Genomic DNA, 19555 nt, shown 5'->3' with positions numbered 1-19555 from the left:
CTGAGATATTTCTTTCAGACAGATTTTCTTCTCTCTTTGAAGCCTTATAGGCTCTCTAGAATGGTATGAGTCCCTGGGTGGGCTCTTCTCCCATCCATCCATCCATCCATCCATCCATCTATCCAGCCATCCACCTTGTCTGCCCTTCTGGGACTTCTTGCCCCATAGGGCAAACTCAGGGAGACAGAACATCAGAAATGCCAGTGCCCCAGCAGAAAAGACAGCAGTGCTCTCATATTTCATGTTTTTCAGCTAGACAAGATCCCCATCCCGACACAACCTTTTCATGTCTTGTTATCTTTATGAGTAGCTTAAAAAAAGACTATAATTTCTGGCACACTGGCCACGCTCCTGAAGAGCTGTTCCTCTTCCACCTCCTTCTTCACCCACTCAGATGAAAAGCTACAGGTAATGTTGGGGAGTAAATGAAAGACTTTCCATGGGGAAATAAGCTCAAATAGTAAACAAAAGGCTGATTCTTAAAAGCAAAACAGCCAAAGATGTCACCAGGAAAACATGGTGATGAAACACTCCTGCTCTTCGGAAGAGACTTTACATGCTGCTGGAAGTTACCTTCTGACTCAGCTGGCTGCGTACATCTGATGCCACTTTGCTAAGCACTTTTCCTTGACCTGAATAGCCATGGTTTTCAAAGAAATAACATTCTCCATGAGAAAAATGCCACCAGTCAGCCTGAGCCTTCCCTGGCTTTCCTGAGAAAAGCTTGGGCGAGGTGGATTCCCCAGTTCCTGGGAGCAGCCTGTCCCCACGAGCAGTGCTTCCACCACCGTGTCCTCGTGGCCAGCTGGGCTGTGTGGGTGCACTCAACTTTGGCTGCTTGGCTTTGATCTCACACCTCCTCTTGCCATCTCAGCTGGGACTGCTAATGCAAGGTCCAAGTTGCCTTTTAATCATGCTGCAGGCACCTCCCCGGAGCCTCTCTGTGCCCTGCCTGCCCCTCTCCCTCTGGAGAGGAGTCTGGCTTCTTATGCAAAGCTGGTGACTCATTCCCCAGGATGTGTTTGCTTAGAAGTTGCCTGGTCACCTCTTTCTCTGATCACTGCTTCCTTGCTTTTCAAATCAGGAGTGAAAGAATGGTGACACACAGGCAGAGTGCATGCCTGCATAGAAATGCTGCTGGCAGGATCCCCCTTCTGGCCTTCGTGTCCCCAGGTCATGTGTTCCCCCCTGTTGTGGTCACCAGTCAGTGTGGGGAATCATGTATCTTATTCCAGCTGGGAAGTTTTCCCTCTAATACCACAAAAGTGGGGCCCTCCAAGCCATGCTCAGGTGAGCTCCAGACCCTCAAGAACCCTTCAGAGATGATGCTGTCAGCAGGCAGGGCATCTCAGGTAGTGTCTCAGGCAGGATCTCACAAGTGCCTTTGATGATGAGCACTTTTGCATTACTTCCTCCTGCTGATACCATCCAGTGTCTTGCCCCCTGTGTTTGCTGGGGTGATAGGCTGGGCTGCTGGTCCAGCAGAGCTTCCAGGCAACCTGCTTGATGCCACTCCGAGGGGCTTGGAGGACATCTGGGGAAGTTGTGGCATCTTCCTCCCCAACCTACAGCACACAGCAAGGAACTGAAGGAGCCACAGGACCAGCTGCAAAGCCATGCACAGGAGGAGCAGGAGCTGCAGCCAGGACATCTGTGCCATGCATGGCTCAGCAGCTGGGCAGGCAGAGTGAGACAGGACACAGCACTCAGAGCTCTCCTTCTTCACATGTTGCTGGTGTGTCCTTCTTGGTGCACAGCAAGACGAGAGAAATCTGGGCTGAATGGCTGTGCACAGAGGGCTGTGGTTGGCAGCACAAAGTCCAGTTGGAGGTTAGTGGTGTGCCCAGGGCTGGTTCTGGGCCCATGATTGTTTAACTTCTATATTCATGCCCCAGATGATGGGACCAAATGCACCAGCTTTTACAAGATACAAAAGTGGGAGGAGTGGCTGCTCCATCAGAGGGTTGTGCTGCCATTCAGAGGGACCTTGATGGTCAGAGAGGAGCTTCATGAAGTCCAGCTAAAGAAAGTATGAACTCCTGCTCCTGGGGAGGAATAATCCCATGCACCAATACACTCTGGAGGCAACCAGCTGGAAAGCACCAGGTAAAGATCCTGGGGGTCTGGACAGCAAGCTGAGCATGAGCCAGCTTGAGCCAATGCATTCTCATAGCCAACAACATCATGGGCTGCATTAGGGAGAGCACTGTCAGCAGGCCAAGGGTGATGAAGGAAAGTTTTGATTCCTCCTTCCTCACTGAGCACTGCTGCCACTGGTGGAAACAGGACTTGCCCTTTGAGGGGGGTTTTAAGGTATTTCTTAAATCTTAGGTCCAGCAAAGTGCTGCATGAAGGGGCTGTCACCCCGCTTTAAGGGTCAGGGAGCAGTACACAGGGAGAGGGAAGGGACCTGCCCAGCATCATAGTTAGGCCAGTGGTGAATTAGGAAGGGACCAGTCTTTCCCTGACACCTGGCCCAGTTGCCTCTGTGCTGGGTCACGTTCTTGCAGGTCATACACCTGTATCCAGAGGCTGTGAGTATAACCCAGGCTGGGCCAGGGACAGGCAGGGGGTGCTGAACAATTTAACAGGAACTTGGAACTTTGTTAAATACAATAAATAGAATTCAATGAAAGCAAGTGAAAAAAGAGACTGTTCAAAATAAAGCTTTGTTTCCTGGAAGCTAAACTTTTTGAGGAAAAAGAGAGGGGTTCAGTTGAACATTACTAACACTAGAATGAGAAGTGGTCTTCTGGTTGCTCTGAAAGGAGAACCAGCCCCTTGCTCCTGGAACACTCATGGAAATGGCTTCTTGGGTTTTGTTCAGTTTTATTTTAATGGGAAATGAGGGGACTGCAAGACCAGAGGACTTGGTGCAAGTAAAAGAGCTCAGAAACCAGAGCATTTTCAGGGATGGCCTGCATAACTTCCCAATGAAAAAAGCAGCATTGCAACAGCATGAGTGGTGAGAGCCTGGGTTGCTCATCCCTTAGTAGCCACCAAATACATCCAAACCAGAACAACTGCACAAATTAAAAGCAGCATTCTGAGGAAGATCTGCCCCACTCATTGGAATAAAAAGATATAAATAATAATTGACTTGAAAGCCACCTATGGTGAGAAGTGGCAGCACAGTGCACCAACCTCCCCTGGTATCTCTGCATCTGCTGAGGCCTTAATTGCTGAAGTTTAGGGTTTGGTTGATGGGCAGGGATGTGGTGCACCACCAGCCTGCTGAGCCCACCTCTGATTTTGTCATGGTGTAAATCCCAGACAGCACTGCCAGAGCCACCAGGACTGCCTCGGATCAGCTGCAGCAGAGAGGAGCTGGGCTGCCCTGCCCTGCCAGCAGCAAGGAGAAGTCCTGGCAAGATTTCCTTTCTGAGGAGAACCCAGAAAGGCACCTCACAAGATGAGTCTGAGGAGTGGTGACCGCCCAGCTCAGGGTGGGGAGATGAGGGTCTGTCCTGGTGGTCCTGCTTGAAACCAGATCTAGCAAGGTGAAAGCTGGTGAGCCAAAGCCTGGCAGAGTCCTTGTGTCTTCTCTCAGGTTCTCTCACCTTCTCCCACTGGAGGAACAGGCTGGGAGCTGGAGGGGCTACACAGCTCTGCACTATCTGCACCCATCCCAGGTTTTCCCTGTCTGGCTGCTTCCCCTGTCCCAAGCCAGCATCCCAGCAGCAGCTTGAGCGAGGTGGGCAAAGGGGCACCAGAGTCACCACCCTGGACACTCATGGGCAAGAGCTGGGTGCAGCCTGCACCCACCCTGCTCATTTACAGCCCTTCCTGGTGGGTGGTGGAGCTGCTTTCACAATTGTTTCCTGTTCAAAGCCTGCCCTGGGAAGCTCACCACCACTTGGTCTCCTGGAGAAAAGAAATATTTCTCTGCAGGAAATTGCTCAGGCAGCCCTGGATGCTGAAGCTGCAGAGGTGATGGAGACACAAATAGATCAGAGGGGAGGTGCTCAGATAGCACCTACAGGTCCTGCACCTGCTGTCTTCGGCTATTCCTCTCCTGCCTGCTCTCTGGTTTGTTTTGGGTTTTTTTTTGAGAAAAGGCTTTCTTTTGGCATACAAAAGGAGGAATGATTATAAATGAGGTATGTAGGTAAATATTCAATTATTCAATGGAACACTGTGCAGTCTGTGTCCAACACATGCATGTGACAGGCTGCAGTGTAGATGTTACTGGTTTAAGTCCCATAAATATCCTGGTCTCCTCCACTGTTGCAGTGTCAGACCCTGGAGGCTCTTAATGCCCAAGGGTGCATTGGAGCTGCCCCCTCCTCTAACCCTCCACAAGGGAGGGTTTTGTAAGGGTGGTGGCACATGGCTTCCATACCTGCTCATTGCTAAAAGGATAATTAATCTTAAATATTCTCCTCTGGAAGGATCCTGGAGCCCAGGTAGCAAAGGGAAGTGGGGAAGCAGTCATTGCTCAATGATATTCACCCAGTTTAATTGGGTTTGAGCTGCCTTCCTTTGTTGGCAGTGCCTATGGGGGCTCTTGGGCCCTGCTTAAACACGAGCCCCCTTTCTCTCCTGGATTTCATAGGGACTGTGGGGACCTCCAGAATAACCAGCTCACCCAGCCATAGCATTGTGGGAAAAGCTGGGCCAATACTCCCCAGATAAACCAGGTTATGGCTCTGCAGAATGGATTCTTTGCACCCAGGTGGAAGAATCCCTTTTCCATAAAAACAGAAGAGGTTTATTCAGACCCTGAAGATGGGCTTTCCCATTTAAATAAGGGAAAACAGCACCACCCAAGAACCTGGTGGTGGTTGTGCACCTGCTGGTGACTCCCTTACGCTCCATGAGGTGCTCTGTGAAGGTTTCTCCTTGTGGTGGATCTCCCCCAGCCTACATCTACCTGCCATTGCTGGGACAGCAGGAAGGGAAGATGCTTGCCAGGGCTCAGCACCCCTGCAGGATGGAGCTCACAGGAGACTTTGCCCTGAAGTGGGGCTCTGTCACAAAGGGTCAGTCTCTTCCCATCACTGAGTCAGATGCCTGCAGCCTCAGAACTGATGCTCCACGGGGCTGGGTTGGGCAGGAGGGAGAGCACTGGGCTTGTGATCCCCCTGCTGAGCTGCTGTGGGTGAAGCTCTTCACCAGGCCAAAGCCATCTGACATTTTTCTCGGGGGCGGGTGAAGTTAATGAAGCCAGATTAGGCAGTGCGGGGGCTGGGGAGCTGGAGTTCTGCTGAATATATATGAAGACAAATGTAAATGCTAAACTTTCTAGGGAGTATTTTTACCCTGGCTCAGTGTTAACGTTGATAAAAATAGTCACGGATTAGTGCAGGAGTAGAAAGCAAATTTGGGGCTTTTTTATTTTTTTCTCTTTCTGTTAAAACCATGTCTCTATTTCTCCATCAGGAGTTAACCCCTTAAATGCATTCATGAAGCATGGGATAAACCCCCAACAAGTGCCCTTCCCTGACAAAAATAGCTCTTACCTCAATTAAGTAATTTAGGAAAGAAAGCTGAAGTGAAATTAAAATCTTTTTCTCTTTTTTCTTTTTTTTTCCCAATAGAAAAAAGTGATTGAGTCCAAGAAATTCAGCACTGCAAGAGGATGCTAACATCATGCCAGCCCACCTGCTTGCTTCCCTAGCACCCAAATGCTTGTAAAGCAAACCAGAAGTTGCTCTGGGAGCTCAGGTCATTTGAGCAAATTCCTAGCTGAAATGCTGCTCACAAAATACTGCTTTGGGCTGCCAGTCCACCCCTAAGCTGCCAGGAGGAGCATCCTCTCTTGGTACTGATGGGTATTTGGCAACAAACACCTGAGCTAGGTGAAGACTTCTGCTAGAAGGAGCTTAATAGCCTGATGGGTTGATATCTGGGCCCTGAAGCATACCTGATACTTGTTATTAGATGTTGCAAACAGCTGACTGAGCAATGAGCAGATAAGTCCTAGGAAGGTTTAGCTGCTACAGCCTAGAGCTGCTGGGGGAAGGGCTGCTTTATCAGTTGAGACTGGAAGGAAAATCCTTTTGGGGTGCAAAGTTGTTGAGAAAGTGCATGTTAAGATGGGGGGGAGGAAGTTTTGCATGCTTTTCAGAGAGGTTCATATTTAAAAAGAAAATGTGGTTTAAATTACAACCAATGTCTGATTGCGAATGCTTTTGCTTTATTCTTCAAATCACTGTAGCCCTCACCTAAGCTATAGTTAGTACCAGGATTCCCCTGGTGGTGTGACACCTTTGCTTGGCTCAAGACTTTGGCTGATCCTTCAGCTCAAAGTAGCAGCTGCCATATCCTTGGGAGCAATGCCCATCACAGGGTGAAATCAGGACCTGGAAAGAGTTTTGGAGAGATATCTGCTAACCATGCATTTACCTCATGTTGTGCCATGGCTCACGGTAATGGTCTTTGTTTCTAAAACACAAGATGAAGACCCAGGTGGAAAAGAGGTACCAAAACACAGCCTGTGGGCTTGGAAGTCAGAGAACCTGGGATAAGAGAAGTGATGGTGATGGAAAAGAGGAGCCTGAGATAGTGACTGCATCAGAATCACGGGATAGATGAGGACAAAAGCAATCTGAAGCCAAGCCAGTAAGATGGGGCTCTGGGGATGGGGAAATGGCTGGTCACTGTGCTGGGCATCGAGTAGAAAAGCTGATGGAGGAGAGAGTCTTTCCACAGCAGGGTGACAGTGAGAAAGGTGCAGAGAGTCCTGTGTGTTAGAAACCCAAGCTGTGGTGGCACAGCATGGAGATGATGGCAATCCACATCTAGAGCAGCTCTCACTTCCTGCTGATAATGTCATAGAATCATAGAATCATAGAATTGGCTGGGTTGGAAGGGACCTCAGAGATCATCGAGTCCAACCCTTGAACCACCATTGCGGTTGCTAGACCATGGCACTGAGTGCCACATCCAGTCTCTTTTTAAATATCTCCAGGGAAGGAGAATCCACTACTTCCCTGGGCAGCCCATTCCAATGACGGATCACCCTCTCTGTAAAGAAATTCTTTCTAATATCTAACCTAAACTTCCCCTGGCACAACTTAAGACCATGCCCTCTTGTCTTGTTGAAAGTCGTCTGGCAAAAGAGACCAACCCCCACCTGGCTACACCCTCCTTTCAGGTAGTTGTATAGAGTGATGAGGTCTCCCCTGAGCCGCCTCTTCTTGCCCTTGTTGCAAGCACTTGGGGTGCTTTGGAGTCGAGCTGAAAGCTGCTTGCTTCTGGAGAAGTACTGATCTTTCAGTTGTCACCCAAGCCATGTACACGGTGAGACCAACACCTCCCAGACCCTTGAGCCCCTGCTAGCCCTGCAGTGCATCCTGGCCCCATCCTGCATGCTTCCAACCTGCCAGTTTTCAGGAAGCCTCACAGGTGTGAGGCGCCTTCTCCTTGGGAAGGGTTTGGAGAGGGATGCCCAGGGCTCTCCGTAGAGCAGAGATTTCTTCTTTCACAGAAGAAATGCACTCAGTCGGCAGCCCTGGCTTCTGCGGGGAGGATACAGGGCCTGGCAAGGGCGTCCTGGAGCTGAAGGATGAGAACCGGGCTTGGCTGCGGTGCATTTTGGAGCAGCTGACTCCAGAGGGCAGCAGGCTGACGGGATGGCACAGCCCTGCCCGCCCTGCCCGAAGCCTGGCGGGGGGAGCTCACCCTGCACCCGACTTCTAGGAGATGGGAGAAGCGAGGGGAAGCTTCTCTGCTCTCCTCTCAGCGCCCCTCAGCTCCTGGCCGGGCGGGCAGAGGATGCGGTGTTAAGCGACATTATTTTGCTTTCTCCCTCGTCAGGAAGAAACCTGGTCTTGCCCCTCTGCAGCTGATGCGCCTGGAGCCTGTCCCGAAACTTCTGTGGTTGCTGATGTGACCGCAAAATGGAGGTGAACCATTTCTCCGCTGGTTTCAGCAGCACCGCACGCCCGCGGTCACGCTTCCCCCTCCCTCCTCCTCTCTCCCGCACTGCCCGCAAGGAGCCCCAGAGTCCCCGACACATCTCTGGGCACTGCTTGCACTACACCGAGGCCTTTAGCCCCAGATGTAAGAAGCTTTTCGCCCAGCCCGCTGCTGTTCCCCTTCCGAACTGAAGGTGCTTTGATAGCCATACTGAAAGGTCAGCTATTTTCACCGTGGCTTGCATAAGAACCTCAACATCCTCTGCTGTAACTTCCTACAGCAACACTGAATCACAATAGCTTCCCACAGCAACCAGCGGTAAAAATAAACTGGGCAAGGGGAAGTGGACAGCTTCTGCTGTTCCGCTTTCTTTGGGCACACTTGAGTCACAAAAAAAAGCCATGTAGAACAAGGCATTTATTTTGCTGATGCTGACGAAATCCACGGCTGGTTCGGAGCAGGGTCCCACTGAAATCACAGTTTCTACAATGGGATGCTCAGAGTGCTCAGAGTGAAGTATCTGCTCAAGTGCTGTGTTGAGTCTATTTTTCATTAGGATTCAGACTTAGGAATCAGACTAAAAGGAGACAGGGATCCCAGCGCAGCTGAGTGCTGCTTTTGTACAGAAGACAGAGGAAAGCAGCCTCCTTGGGATATTTTATGTGTTAAGGCTATATAAAAGATCTCTGGGAAGCGAGTGGCTCCATTATGGTTTCCGTAGTAGATGTTGGCTTTGAGAAAAGCAGATCTTGACTGGATGAGAAGTATCTTCTAATACAATCCAGCTTGTATCTTTTTGCCCTAAGACGACAACATTTGAACAGCACAGTTTTAAACACTATTGCTACTAAATCTCTGTGTGTGCATGAGTGTGTGTTTGTGTGTGGAGGGGCTGTTCTAAAGAACAGTATCTTTCCTGTTACACAAGATACAGCCCAGGTCTTGAAAAACAGCCAGCTGGGAAAAAGCCCTTTTGAGACCTAGTCAGGTTGCTGAACCTGGGAATCCGCTGGTTAGGCTGATCCTGACTCTTCCCTTTGTAACAGGATTTGCTGAGGAAGTTCATAGTAAGAGGCTCAGGAGAAGTTAGGGCCAAAAAGGAAGGCTCATCTGTCCCAGAATGGGGAACAGGAACTGTTTCCCTCCCCTACCACTGATGCCCATGGGAATTTGAAGAGCACGGGCTTGTTGGATAACCCAGGTGAGAAGGAACCACAGGAGGTTATGCTCAAAGCTGGGTCAACCCTGAGGTCAGACTTTGGTTCCTTGGGGCTGTGCTGAGTCAAATCTTGAAAACCAACAAGGATGGAGGTTGCACAACCTCTCTGAGCAACCCACCAAGGTCTGACTGCCCACATGGTGAAAATAGAATGCAATAGAAGTAGCTCATGCAGAACCAGGTTTTTAATGTCATCCTGCTCATTTTTAAAAAGAGAAAGATCAAATCTATTTTGTAACAGGAACAGTTTGTGTGAGGCATGGAAAACTTCTGGTACCGGAGGACTGATTCACACAGAAAGGCACGGAAAAGATGGAAGGAAACCAGAAGGATGCCTCCAGCTACATTCCAGTCTCAAAATTTCAGTATTGCAGCACAAAAGGTTTGTATTTATAGCAGTGGGTACCAGTAGGGAAGATACTCTAAAAATAAGCGAGGTTGCACAGATAAATTCATCTATTTTGAGCCTCATTCTGAAAACGAAAGGGAATCCGGAGGTTTAATGAGTCTCAATTTATTCTGGAACTGTGCGCTGCTGCCAAAGACGGAGGCCGGGCTGCGTGTGACCCGCTCACAACCCCCGCGGCCCCGTGGGCCGCCTCACTTCACGACAGTAACTTTTTCTTCAACTTTTTGGCTGAAAACCCCCGGGGAGGGTGCGGGGGTGGTGGTGTCTGTGTGATGTGCGGGGAGTGCGGGAGAGTCTCCGGCTCCGCCCGGCACCTCCCGCGGGCTCCCCACGGACTCCCCGCAGCGTGGGCCGAGGCCCGGCCGCCCCCCGCGCGCCTTCCCGCGCCACGCAGGCCCCGCCCCCTCATTGGGGCTGGGGGCGGTGACGCCGGCGGTGGGCGGGGTTTCTCCGCGGGGCCGCGCCGCTCCACCGCGGGGCCGCGCAGCTCCGCCGCCGGCCGGTCCCGCCCCGCTGCCCGCCCCGGTGCCCGCCCCGCCTCCCGAGGCATGACACGCCGAGCCGCTGGCGAAGCTCCGCTTTAATTGAGGCCGCCGGGATGGGGCGCACCGCGTAGAGCAGAGCGGGGGACGCCGCCGCTGTCGCGCTCCGGGCCGCACGCAGGCAGCGCGTAACCCATAGCCGGTGCGGAGCGGAGCCGTCTCCGGCGCGAACCCACCCCGGTCGGTCCGGTGTGGAAGAAGAAGCAGCGGAGCGGGGCCGCTGTCCGGTCGCCGCGTGGGTGGCCGGTGGGCCGGGCGCTGGCGGCCGCCGCTGCCGAGCCCCATGAAAACGCAGGTCTGGGGGAGCTCCCCGCGGGCGCCCATGGCTGCGGCGATGCCGTGCAAGAGCGCGGAGTGGCTGCAGGAGGAGCTGGAGTCGGGCGGCGGCCGCTCGCTGCTGCTGCTCGACTGCCGTCCCCACGAGCTGTTCGAGAGCTCGCACATCGAGACGGCCATCAACCTGGCCATCCCCGGGCTCATGCTCCGCCGCCTCAAGAAGGGCAACCTGCCCATCCGCTCCATCATCCCAAACCACGAGGACAAGGAGCGCTTCGTCAAGCGCTGCAAGGCCGATACTGTGCTGCTCTACGACGAGGCCACCGCCGACTGGCAGGACGGCGGCGCCGCCACCTCCGTCCTGGGGCTCCTGCTCCAGAAGCTGCGCGACGACGGCTGCAAAGCCTATTACCTGAAAGGTGAGGGACCCCCCCGCCCTTCCTTCAGCCCTGTCCTGCTCCCGCAGCCCTCGTCCGGCACCCCTCCTCATCCCCTGGCCGGCCACTGCATCGCCGGGCGCCCATCCTCTGGCTGGCTGGAGGTATCTGGATTGTTTTGCTTCCTTCCTCCCATCTCCGTCTGCCTGAGTTCTTGGGTTTGTTTGTTTGTTCGTTTGTTTGTTGTTGTTTTTTAATTTATACCGGTAAATTTCCCTAGTCTGCATCCCTCTTTAATTCTCCGCACAAAATGGTCGCAGGCTGGAAGCGGTTGGGAGCTCCTCAACCTCTTCCTGCGTCTCCTCTCCGGCAGCGGCGGAAGGGACCCCCTCACCCCCCTCCCCGCCGGGGCGTCCCCTCCAGCGCTGCCGCCCCCCGGGGCACCCCTCGCCTCCGCTGCCTGCAAGGGGCCATTCAGGGGCCCCCCGGCCTGGCGCCAGGCTCCCCTGCATCCCCTCCGGGAGTGCTGACCAGATTTGGAGTGGGCCAGGAGAGCCCTTCAGTTTTTTAAATTTTTTTCTTTCCTCACCACCACCCCCCAACCTCGCCATCTGCGAGTGCGCTTGGGCTTTTATTTCCCTTTCCATGGAGAGGCCGGCAGGGCTTGGGAAGGGGCATCCCGGCTGCTTTCCCGGGGCAGGGCGATGGAGGAGCCGGGAACACTGCTGCGGGGGAGCCGAGCCCCGCACATACCTTTTAGTGAGGGCTTGGGGTGGTTTGGGGGGTGGTCCTGATTTTTGAGGGTGTGTGTGGGGTTTTTGGCCATTTTGAAAGATCCCAGCAAACCACCGCAGGGGGCTGAGCAGAGCCCACAGCTGGGCTGCTGGGACCTTTTCCATCCTCTCGGTCCGATCGCTGGGTGGCGAGTTTGAGGCAGAAATAACAGCGTAGAGCGGAGGAGTGGTGGAACCGGGGGGGCAGAGTGGCGAGGAAAGTTGCCACTTGCAGCCCTTTAAAAAACACTACTTGTTGGGGTTTTTTTGAGAAGACTCTTCGGGTAGCTGGGAGAGACCCTGGTACGGGGTGGGGGTGGCAGAGGGACAGGCAGGGGTTTGGGCACCAGTCCTTAGGGCTGTGCTGCCTGCACAAGCCTCCTGCAAAAGTGACATGGGGCGGGAGGGGGCAAGTCCAGGGGTTTGATCCCACTTATCCTGCTCGTCCCTCCGCTCCCCACCCGTGCTTCTGAGTGAGTCTCCCATCCCATCCCGGTTTGGGGTTTCCCATGGCTTTGCTTCTTGGCTTTGTCCTCTCGTTTCTCTCCCCATCGTCCTCGTTCCTAGCAGGAAGGAGCAGCTTTGAAGTTAATCCTAAACTCTCCCCGATGGGCAGGGGAGGAGCTGAGCCCCTTTCTCTGCCTTTTTCCGGGAGCCTCGGTGGGAAATGTTTCCAATTAAAATTCCAAAATGGCTCCTCGGCGCTGTCTGGCGGCGTGGGGGGAGGAGGAGGAGGAGGACGAGCCTTTTTCATGAATGGATGTGGCAGGAGCTGTCTGTACTGCTCAGTGACCCCTCCACCACCGCCGAACCCACTAACAAAGTTTCCAGGAGGCCTTTCTAATTAAACCATTTGTCAGTGTCAGATCCCGATGGTCGTGCTTCGGTTTAGTACTGCCTGGAAAGGAGGTGGATTGGTGGGGTTTGTTGTGGTTTGATTGGTTTGGTTTTTTGCTTCCTTGCCTCTGCCTTCTTTCCCAAACTGTTGAGGTGAGCAGCTTGAGAAAAGGACTTGGGAGCAGACTTTAAGGGTCTTGTCCCTCCTCAAGCCTGCTGCAGTTTGGGTGAAGGACAAACCTGTGATGCTGCTCTGTCACAAAATGTGTTTGTAGGGATAAAATAGGTGTGAGGATCACTCTGGCAAAGCTTATTGTCTTTTTTCCTGCTTGAAGGTGCATTATTCTGTTGGGTTTTAGTGCCAGGGCTGGGTATGTTGTGGTTCTTGGTTTTATCTTTTCAGATGCAGATACTTTTGTGCTTTTCTTGTCTAGGTGGCATAATAAAGAGCCTAAAGTGCTCCAGACCCATGTTTCTGAGACGCTAAACAAGGCTAGATTGTCTCTTGCCACTGATTTTGTTTCTGGATGTTTGTTTCTTTTATGGCTGAGATTTGTCCTCTATCACAAGCAATATCTTGGTAAGAAACTCTCTTTGGTCTTCTTGGACCTGGTTGCTCAGTAGCAATCTACCCAGAGAAGGTGAGGGAGCAGGGAGATGCCTTTCTTGGGGTGAAGTTGAAGGTATACCAACTTTTCCTAGCAAACACTTACTGAGTAACATGCACACATGTCCTGATAGAAGGAATTCACAATCTGAAGAATAAACCACTTTTTTTTTCTCTCTGTGCCTCTCCCCTCTCTCCTTTCCCCCTTCCCAGGTGGCTTTAACAAGTTTCAAACTGAATATTCGGAGCACTGCGAGACAAATCTTGACAGCTCCTCACCCAGCAACTCTCCCCCTGCTTCAGTCCTTGGCCTGGGAGGACTCCGGATAAGCTCTGACTGCTCAGATGGTGAATCTGACCGGGAGCCCAGCAGTGCCACGGAGTCGGATGGGAGCCCCATCCCTAACACTCAGCCTGCCTTTCCAGTCCAGATCCTACCTTACCTGTACCTGGGCTGTGCCAAAGATTCAACCAACTTGGACGTCCTGGGCAAATATGGCATTAAATACATCCTGAATGTGACTCCCAACCTGCCAAACATGTTTGAGCACGACGGAGAGTTCAAGTACAAGCAGATCCCCATCTCAGATCACTGGAGCCAGAACCTCTCGCAGTTCTTTCCCGAGGCCATTGCTTTCATTGGTAGGTAGTTGGCTGAACATCTCTTTCCATACTCACTGCTTGGGAATGTGGCAAGCTGCTTCCCAGAGCTGTTGCTTTTCTCTGGCCTTACCTCTCTGGGCCACAGCATCAGTGCTAAATGTCATGCTGCTGAGGTGATGCTTTTGGTACTTGTCATCTTGGCTGGGTTCAGGGAGGCCTCCTTTTCCAAAATGGAGCCCTCTTACAGCACCTCAGCTGGGTTACCTGTGAGTGTTAGGACTGGCCCTGCTGGACGCAGCCCTGCTGTCTCTTGCCCTTGTATGGGGTTTTGTACTTGAGTGAAATGGCTGAAGTGAGGGAGTGGGGAGTTCCTCTGCCTGCTTTACTCCAAGGAATAAGTGATGATGGGAGTTGTGTTAGTGCAACTGGTGCCAACAATTCCTTAGCCCCAAGAGTAGTTAAAAATCTTGGGGGGGCTGTAGGGGGATGTTTTCTTTTCCCTAGAGGATTTGCTAGTGTAGTTGTGATTCTGCTGTAAGTCGCCCTAGCATAACTAACTCCTTGTATGGATACTTCTCCTAAGGTAAGTGTCAACACGATGAGTTAGTGATTATAATTACACTGCAGAGCTCAGCTGGAAAAAAGGCTGTGCTAGACAGCCCCTGAGACAGCTTTGGCTGGTTGTGGTGAGGGGTGCAGGGGAGGCAGATCTCTCCTCTCAGGCTAATGGCGACTTTAAAAATTGCTTCTTATTCTGAGAAGTGTCTGTTGGACTGAACAGGGATGTATACTTCCAGCATGATCTTTGCTTCTCTGCTAGTGATGGTTGTTAGTCTCACCGGTTCTGACTTACGGGGCATGAATGGCACAGGTAGCCATTACCACCATTAACTATTAAAAACTGCAGCTTCTTACTTGGTTAAAAACATTAATGCTGGTAAGGGTGGAGCAGACCTTTACCTTCAGACTGAAACGTTGCTTTCTTACTCCTCTCCTGTTTTGACCCCACTACACACATTTGCTTCTTGTCCTGTAAGACCTGAAGCAGAGCAGAGGGGTGACAGGTTCTCAGCTGCTGTTTGACTGTCAGAAACCCTGTTTCCCAAACACTCTCCTTTGCCCCCTGCTCTGTTCTCTAGTAACACGATTTTGATCAGAAGTAGCTGCGTTGTTGTGGCAGCGGGGACCTGTCTGATGTTCCATCTGCAGTTCCCGTATGGAGCTGTGGGATTAAACGTCAGGGGTGAGGTACAGGGTCCTTGCTGGCATGTGGTGTTTTGGATTTGTCAGCTCCAGTCAGCCTATGTCTCTGAACACCTAGCTTGTGTTTTGCAGTTAATGACAGGAAATGGAGGATTACCTCACTCTAAACCCAAGCACCAAGAAATGCAGTGCAGGTCAGATAAAAGGCAAAAATGTCTCAGAAAAATGTTGAACAGGGAGAGACGTGGAGGATGGATGGCTGGGTATGTTGGGACATGATTGCCTACTGTAGTGGAAACTTTTGCCTGGTTTTGGAAGCTGAGGCAGAAAACCTGTCGTGGCTTGGGTCTGGATTTTGTTTTGCCTGCATTTTCTTTGCAGTTCTCTGTGCTCATGGTGCCTGAGTGTCTCTTTACCTCTGGCTTTGCCTGAGGATCCTCTTTCTCCTGCCACCTTCTCTCTCCCCGCCAAGCTCTCAGTCAAATGACTGACTTCAAATAGGGCTGCCCAGAAGTAAGCAGTGCTGGGTACTTGTGTGCATTCAGCTCTCTCAGTGGCGTGTCCCTCCTTCAGCACTAAGATGTCAATTCATAAAGGGATCACGCTGTTCCGGCTGTGCAAGAGACAATGAGTGTGTGTGTGCTTTTCAATCAGTGGCAAGGGAGGAGAAATTTCGTCGCTGTTCTCTCGCCATTTTTTGGTCCAGCCTGCATTCCTGCTCCCTGCTACCATTCATCCTGAGAGCCTCCTCCAACACAAGCGTTTGTTTGTAGTGAAGTGCATTTCTTTCGACCTTAAAGAGCAATTTCACAATAAGGGAAGTTCCTCCACTTCAGACTCTGCTTAAATTGGCCTTTGCTACATTCAGTTAACTTTCTAGTGGAAGGAGGACAAGAGCAGAGGAAGGGAGTAGCTTTCATGGTGCTGGGCTGCAGCCTCATATCCCCAGTTAGTTGGCACTGAGATGGGTGTGCTGTGCCTGACCGCCAGCATCACCCTGGAGCTGTTGTCTCCAGCTCCATGTGCCCTCTGTGGTTTACCCCATTTCTCTGTTTGAATAGAGGGTATTGATGATCCCTAGGCCAGGGATGTGTTGCCAGGCTGGATTAATAGTTCTCAAGCATGTGACATGCTTAGCCTTGTGCAGAGCAGGGATGTGCAGCTTCACCATGTGGTGGGAAGTTTTCAGGAGCCCTTTGGAGAGATGTGGGTGTCAAAGGGATGCGAGATGGTGGCACTAGAATCAGGGCATCCAGTTCTGGCAGTTGTCCTGGGAGCTTGCAGCTGCCACCTGGCCCCGTTCCAAAGCCGTGGATTTTTGGTGCCGAATAATAGACTCCCCCTTCCCCTTGTCTTGTTTCAGATGAGGCCCGTTCCAAGAAGTGTGGGATCCTTGTTCACTGCCTCGCTGGCATCAGCCGGTCTGTAACAGTCACTGTCGCCTACTTGATGCAAAAACTCAACCTGTCCCTGAACGATGCCTATGACTTTGTGAAAAGGAAAAAATCCAACATTTCCCCAAACTTTAACTTCATGGGCCAGCTCCTGGACTTTGAGAGGACTCTAGGACTCAACAGCCCTTGCGACAACCGCTCGCCCAGCGAACAGCTCTACTTCACCACCCCCACCAACCACAACCTGTTTCAGCTGAACACGCTGGAGTCCACATGAAGGGGGATGTCACCTGGTCGGGAACACTCGAGCATCAAATTGCTTCTCTTGAGCATTTCAACTCTTACAAAAGTATCTGTCTTGCCAGGCAGCTCTGAAACGACTGCCTTCTCTGGGCAGAGGTGCCTGATCGCTGCTTTAAGAAGGCTACTGCCGTTCATTAGTATCCTGATCAAAGTGGTTTGAAGAGGTAGAGTTTTTAAAGGGGGTTATTTAATAGGGGCGATGTTACCGCGTTTTGAACGCAGCTGTTACCGGCAATAACCGCTTTCCTGGGTGCATTGGGACTGTCAGAACACGCACACGTGTGAAGAGCTACCAGGGGGTTAGCTTGCTGTGGAAAGTGAGGAGATTTATGCACTTGGAAACCTTGAACAAAAGGTGTTGGGCCAAGACTGTTTTAAAACCCAAGTTTACTTCTTTTTGTTTTTAAAAAAAGAAAAGGTAGATCTTACTCGAGCTTTGGGTTCAAACTCTTTTTAACTGTGTAAGTTCCTGACTGTTTGTACAGACGAGGTTGCAAAACCAGTATTTTATTCTGTTTCTTGTTCGATCATTTATTTTTTTTTTAATCAAATGTTTATATTGACCAAATGCATTTTGCACACTTTGTGAAGCCTTGGTATGTCCTGGCATATTACTGGGTACTCCAGAGAGAGATACATGCTGCTGCTGTTGTTGTTAGCATCTGGTAGGAAGCTTTGTTATGTGTGAAGGCCAGTTGGGCTTAAACGCAACCCCTTCACCACTCCTGCACTCACAATCACAAACTCTGCACTGATTCAGCCAAGGTGACTAAGCTGCAAGCATTTTTTTTTTTAATTTTTTCTTTTTTTTTAATGCCACCCCTGCCAAAAACACTATTTGCTATTGCCAGAGGTAAAACTCTCATAGCCTCCAGAATTGGTAGAAGCATGTCTGAGCCCGGCTTCATTCTCTGCTGCCTGTTGACTGACTTAACGTCATCCAGCTGGCCTGAAACCATTCCAGCTTCCCGAGTCTGGAAGGCAGTTGTGATGTTGGTGTTTCTTGTGCACACTTGATTCCTTCCCATGTGTGCAGAGTGGAGGGGGGAGCACGGCGAGCACCTGGAGCAGTGCAAGGATTATGTAGCAGGACGGGACTGAATCGTCATGCGTGGAGCATGTGAGGGGAGTGAAGAGATGTGGAAATAAGAGCATTGTAAAAGATAATTTTTATATATATATATATATATGAATATATATATTAACTGGCAAATTCTGAGATGATTGGAGCTTTCATCAGAGGTTCTGATTTTTCTTTTCTTCCTCTTTCAAATAACTTTATGCCGTGCCTTCTATTCTGAGAAGACTTGTTTATATTTCTGGCTAGTGTTTGGCAAACACCTTATACCAAGCTGGGAGGGGAGGAAGTGGTAATAATTTTTGGGAGGAGGGCAGAACGGAGTTGGAGATTTCTTTATTGGCTGCAATGTAGTCCCTCCTTTCTCCCCCCTCCCTGTCCACTTTAACTCTCATGTAACTGAAAAGAAAAAAAAAAGCCACGGATTTTTTCTAAATATCCAGTTTTTTGTACTTTTTTCAAGAAAAAGAAAAAAAAAAGAAAAAAAACTCCATATGGAGGAATGTTTGACGCTGTCACATCCTGAAACTGTTCTTTTTGTTAAAGATGTTACCAGAATGTTGGAATGAGCTTCTCTTTCTTGTTTTCTGGTTGTTTTTTGTTTGTTTGTTTGTTGGGTTTTGTTTGCAACAATGTTGGGATCATGGGTCATTGGAAGGGAGAATGGGCATAAGTACAGTTGCGAGTGAGAAAATTGAGAATATCCTAATTGCATCTTACCTCATGGAGGAATTTATTTTTTCAGGGATTTTTTGACAGTGCATCTGTATTGCATTACAGCTAAGCTGGTTTGTAAAAGCTTCCTGTGCTGTTAGTGGTCTGTCTTCTTTAAAGGAAAAAAAAAAAAAAAGATGCATCTTCTGATTGGTACAAATGAGAGCTTGTTAGTGAGGAATGGTTCTGCTTTCTGAGTTATGAAGGAAAATTAGTGACCCTATATATACTGATCCAATATTGGGACTTTGTTTATATTGCAAATAAATATTATTTTTTCTTTAAAAATGATGTTTGTGTCAGATGCTTGTCTAGCCTGTGCCCATATAAGGGCAGGCTGCTCTTACCCTTTTTTTTTTACTGGTTGATTAGCAGTCTTCTGTGACCATGAAGAGCATTTGCTGGGCAGTGTTCAAGTGTGGTGTTTGGTTTCATGCACAGCTTAATTTTTAAGACCTGTGGTAAAATGGAGAGGGGGAGGTAGAAGGGTGACGAGAAGGATACGGGGTATTGGATAAACCAGAGAACAAAGAACAGCTTGAGAATGAGGCCAAATTTGACCCCAGCCATTCCTCCATGCCAAAAATAAATAGATAAATTAAAGGCACTTTTGTTTGCTGTTTAAGTGTGGTCTACAAAGGCGTGGCAAGGCCTTGCCCACAACTGCTGTGATAGCAGGCTTTAGTTTGGTAGTAAAGCAAGAAGTCATGGTGGTGTGGGCAGCCACCTGATAACTTCTGGGTTTTGGAGACCGGGAGTCCCCTCCTCAGATGGAGAGGGCCAAGCTCTTGGCTGCAGTGTCACACAGGGACTATGCTGTCCCCCTGTGCTCCCTGGCTGTGGGAGCAAGCAGTTTGTGGGAAATCTGGAATGTCTGATGAGGATGCTCTAGGGTGAAATGTGGCTTCAAGTATCTAAGTGCAGCCCAGCTAAGGGAGCTGTGGCTCCCCATGCCTCTGCTCATAGCTGTGTGGGACTAAGCAAGAGTGGGTTCCTCACCCACACCAGTATTTTCTTGTTTTAACCTAAATAGCACAAAACCAAATCACTGGTCAGTTGTTTAGTTCTTCCAAGTGAATGTATGTGTTGTCTTGTTCTTCTAGTCCTAGGGCCTAAGCACCAAAGACAGATTTATTCCAGAAGGAGCTCAGGCTGATGGGTGCAGAGCCTGTTCTGTGACAGGACAGGTAGTCAGAGGCTGCAGCAGGAGCCAAGGGAGCATGTGTGTGCATGAGAATTCGTTTACTCCTTCACTTTGTTATGGGAATCTATATATTGATTTAGAGGCCTGTTTGTGGCACAACAAATGAAAGTCTACCTGGTATGCAGGGAAAAGAAGACCTTCAGGTCTTCCCCT

At 50.4% G+C, this 19555-nt stretch overlaps 1 protein-coding gene across 1 annotated transcript; it reads left to right on the top strand.

Moving 5' to 3' along the window:
- The first annotated feature begins 10028 nt into the window (after nucleotides 1-10028).
- DUSP7 (dual specificity phosphatase 7) lies at nucleotides 10029-18489 on the top strand. The gene is made up of 3 exons (XM_030458488.1): nucleotides 10029-10728; nucleotides 13117-13545; nucleotides 16073-18489. Exons 1-3 carry the CDS (start codon nucleotides 10317-10319, stop codon nucleotides 16378-16380), a joined length of 1149 nt encoding a protein of 382 aa, XP_030314348.1. The 5' UTR covers nucleotides 10029-10316; the 3' UTR covers nucleotides 16381-18489.
- The last annotated feature ends 1066 nt before the right edge of the window (nucleotides 18490-19555 follow it).

Source organism: Calypte anna, chromosome 12 (assembly GCF_003957555.1).
Source record: "Calypte anna isolate BGI_N300 chromosome 12, bCalAnn1_v1.p, whole genome shotgun sequence".
Lineage (NCBI taxonomy): Eukaryota > Metazoa > Chordata > Aves > Apodiformes > Trochilidae > Calypte > Calypte anna.
Note: the sequence above shows the minus strand (reverse complement) of the source record. Positions and strands in the feature narration are given on the sequence as shown.

Bases quoted from the DNA above. Each gene is read 5' to 3' on its own strand.
- DUSP7 (XM_030458488.1), top strand. From the start codon at position 10,317: ATGAAAACGCAGGTCTGGGGGAGCTCCCCGCGGGCGCCCATGGCTGCG. The intron at 10,729-13,116 runs GTGAGGGACCCC...CCCCCTTCCCAG, and splicing joins CAAAGCCTATTACCTGAAAG to GTGGCTTTAACAAGTTTCAA. The intron at 13,546-16,072 runs GTAGGTAGTTGG...GTCTTGTTTCAG, and splicing joins CGAGGCCATTGCTTTCATTG to ATGAGGCCCGTTCCAAGAAG.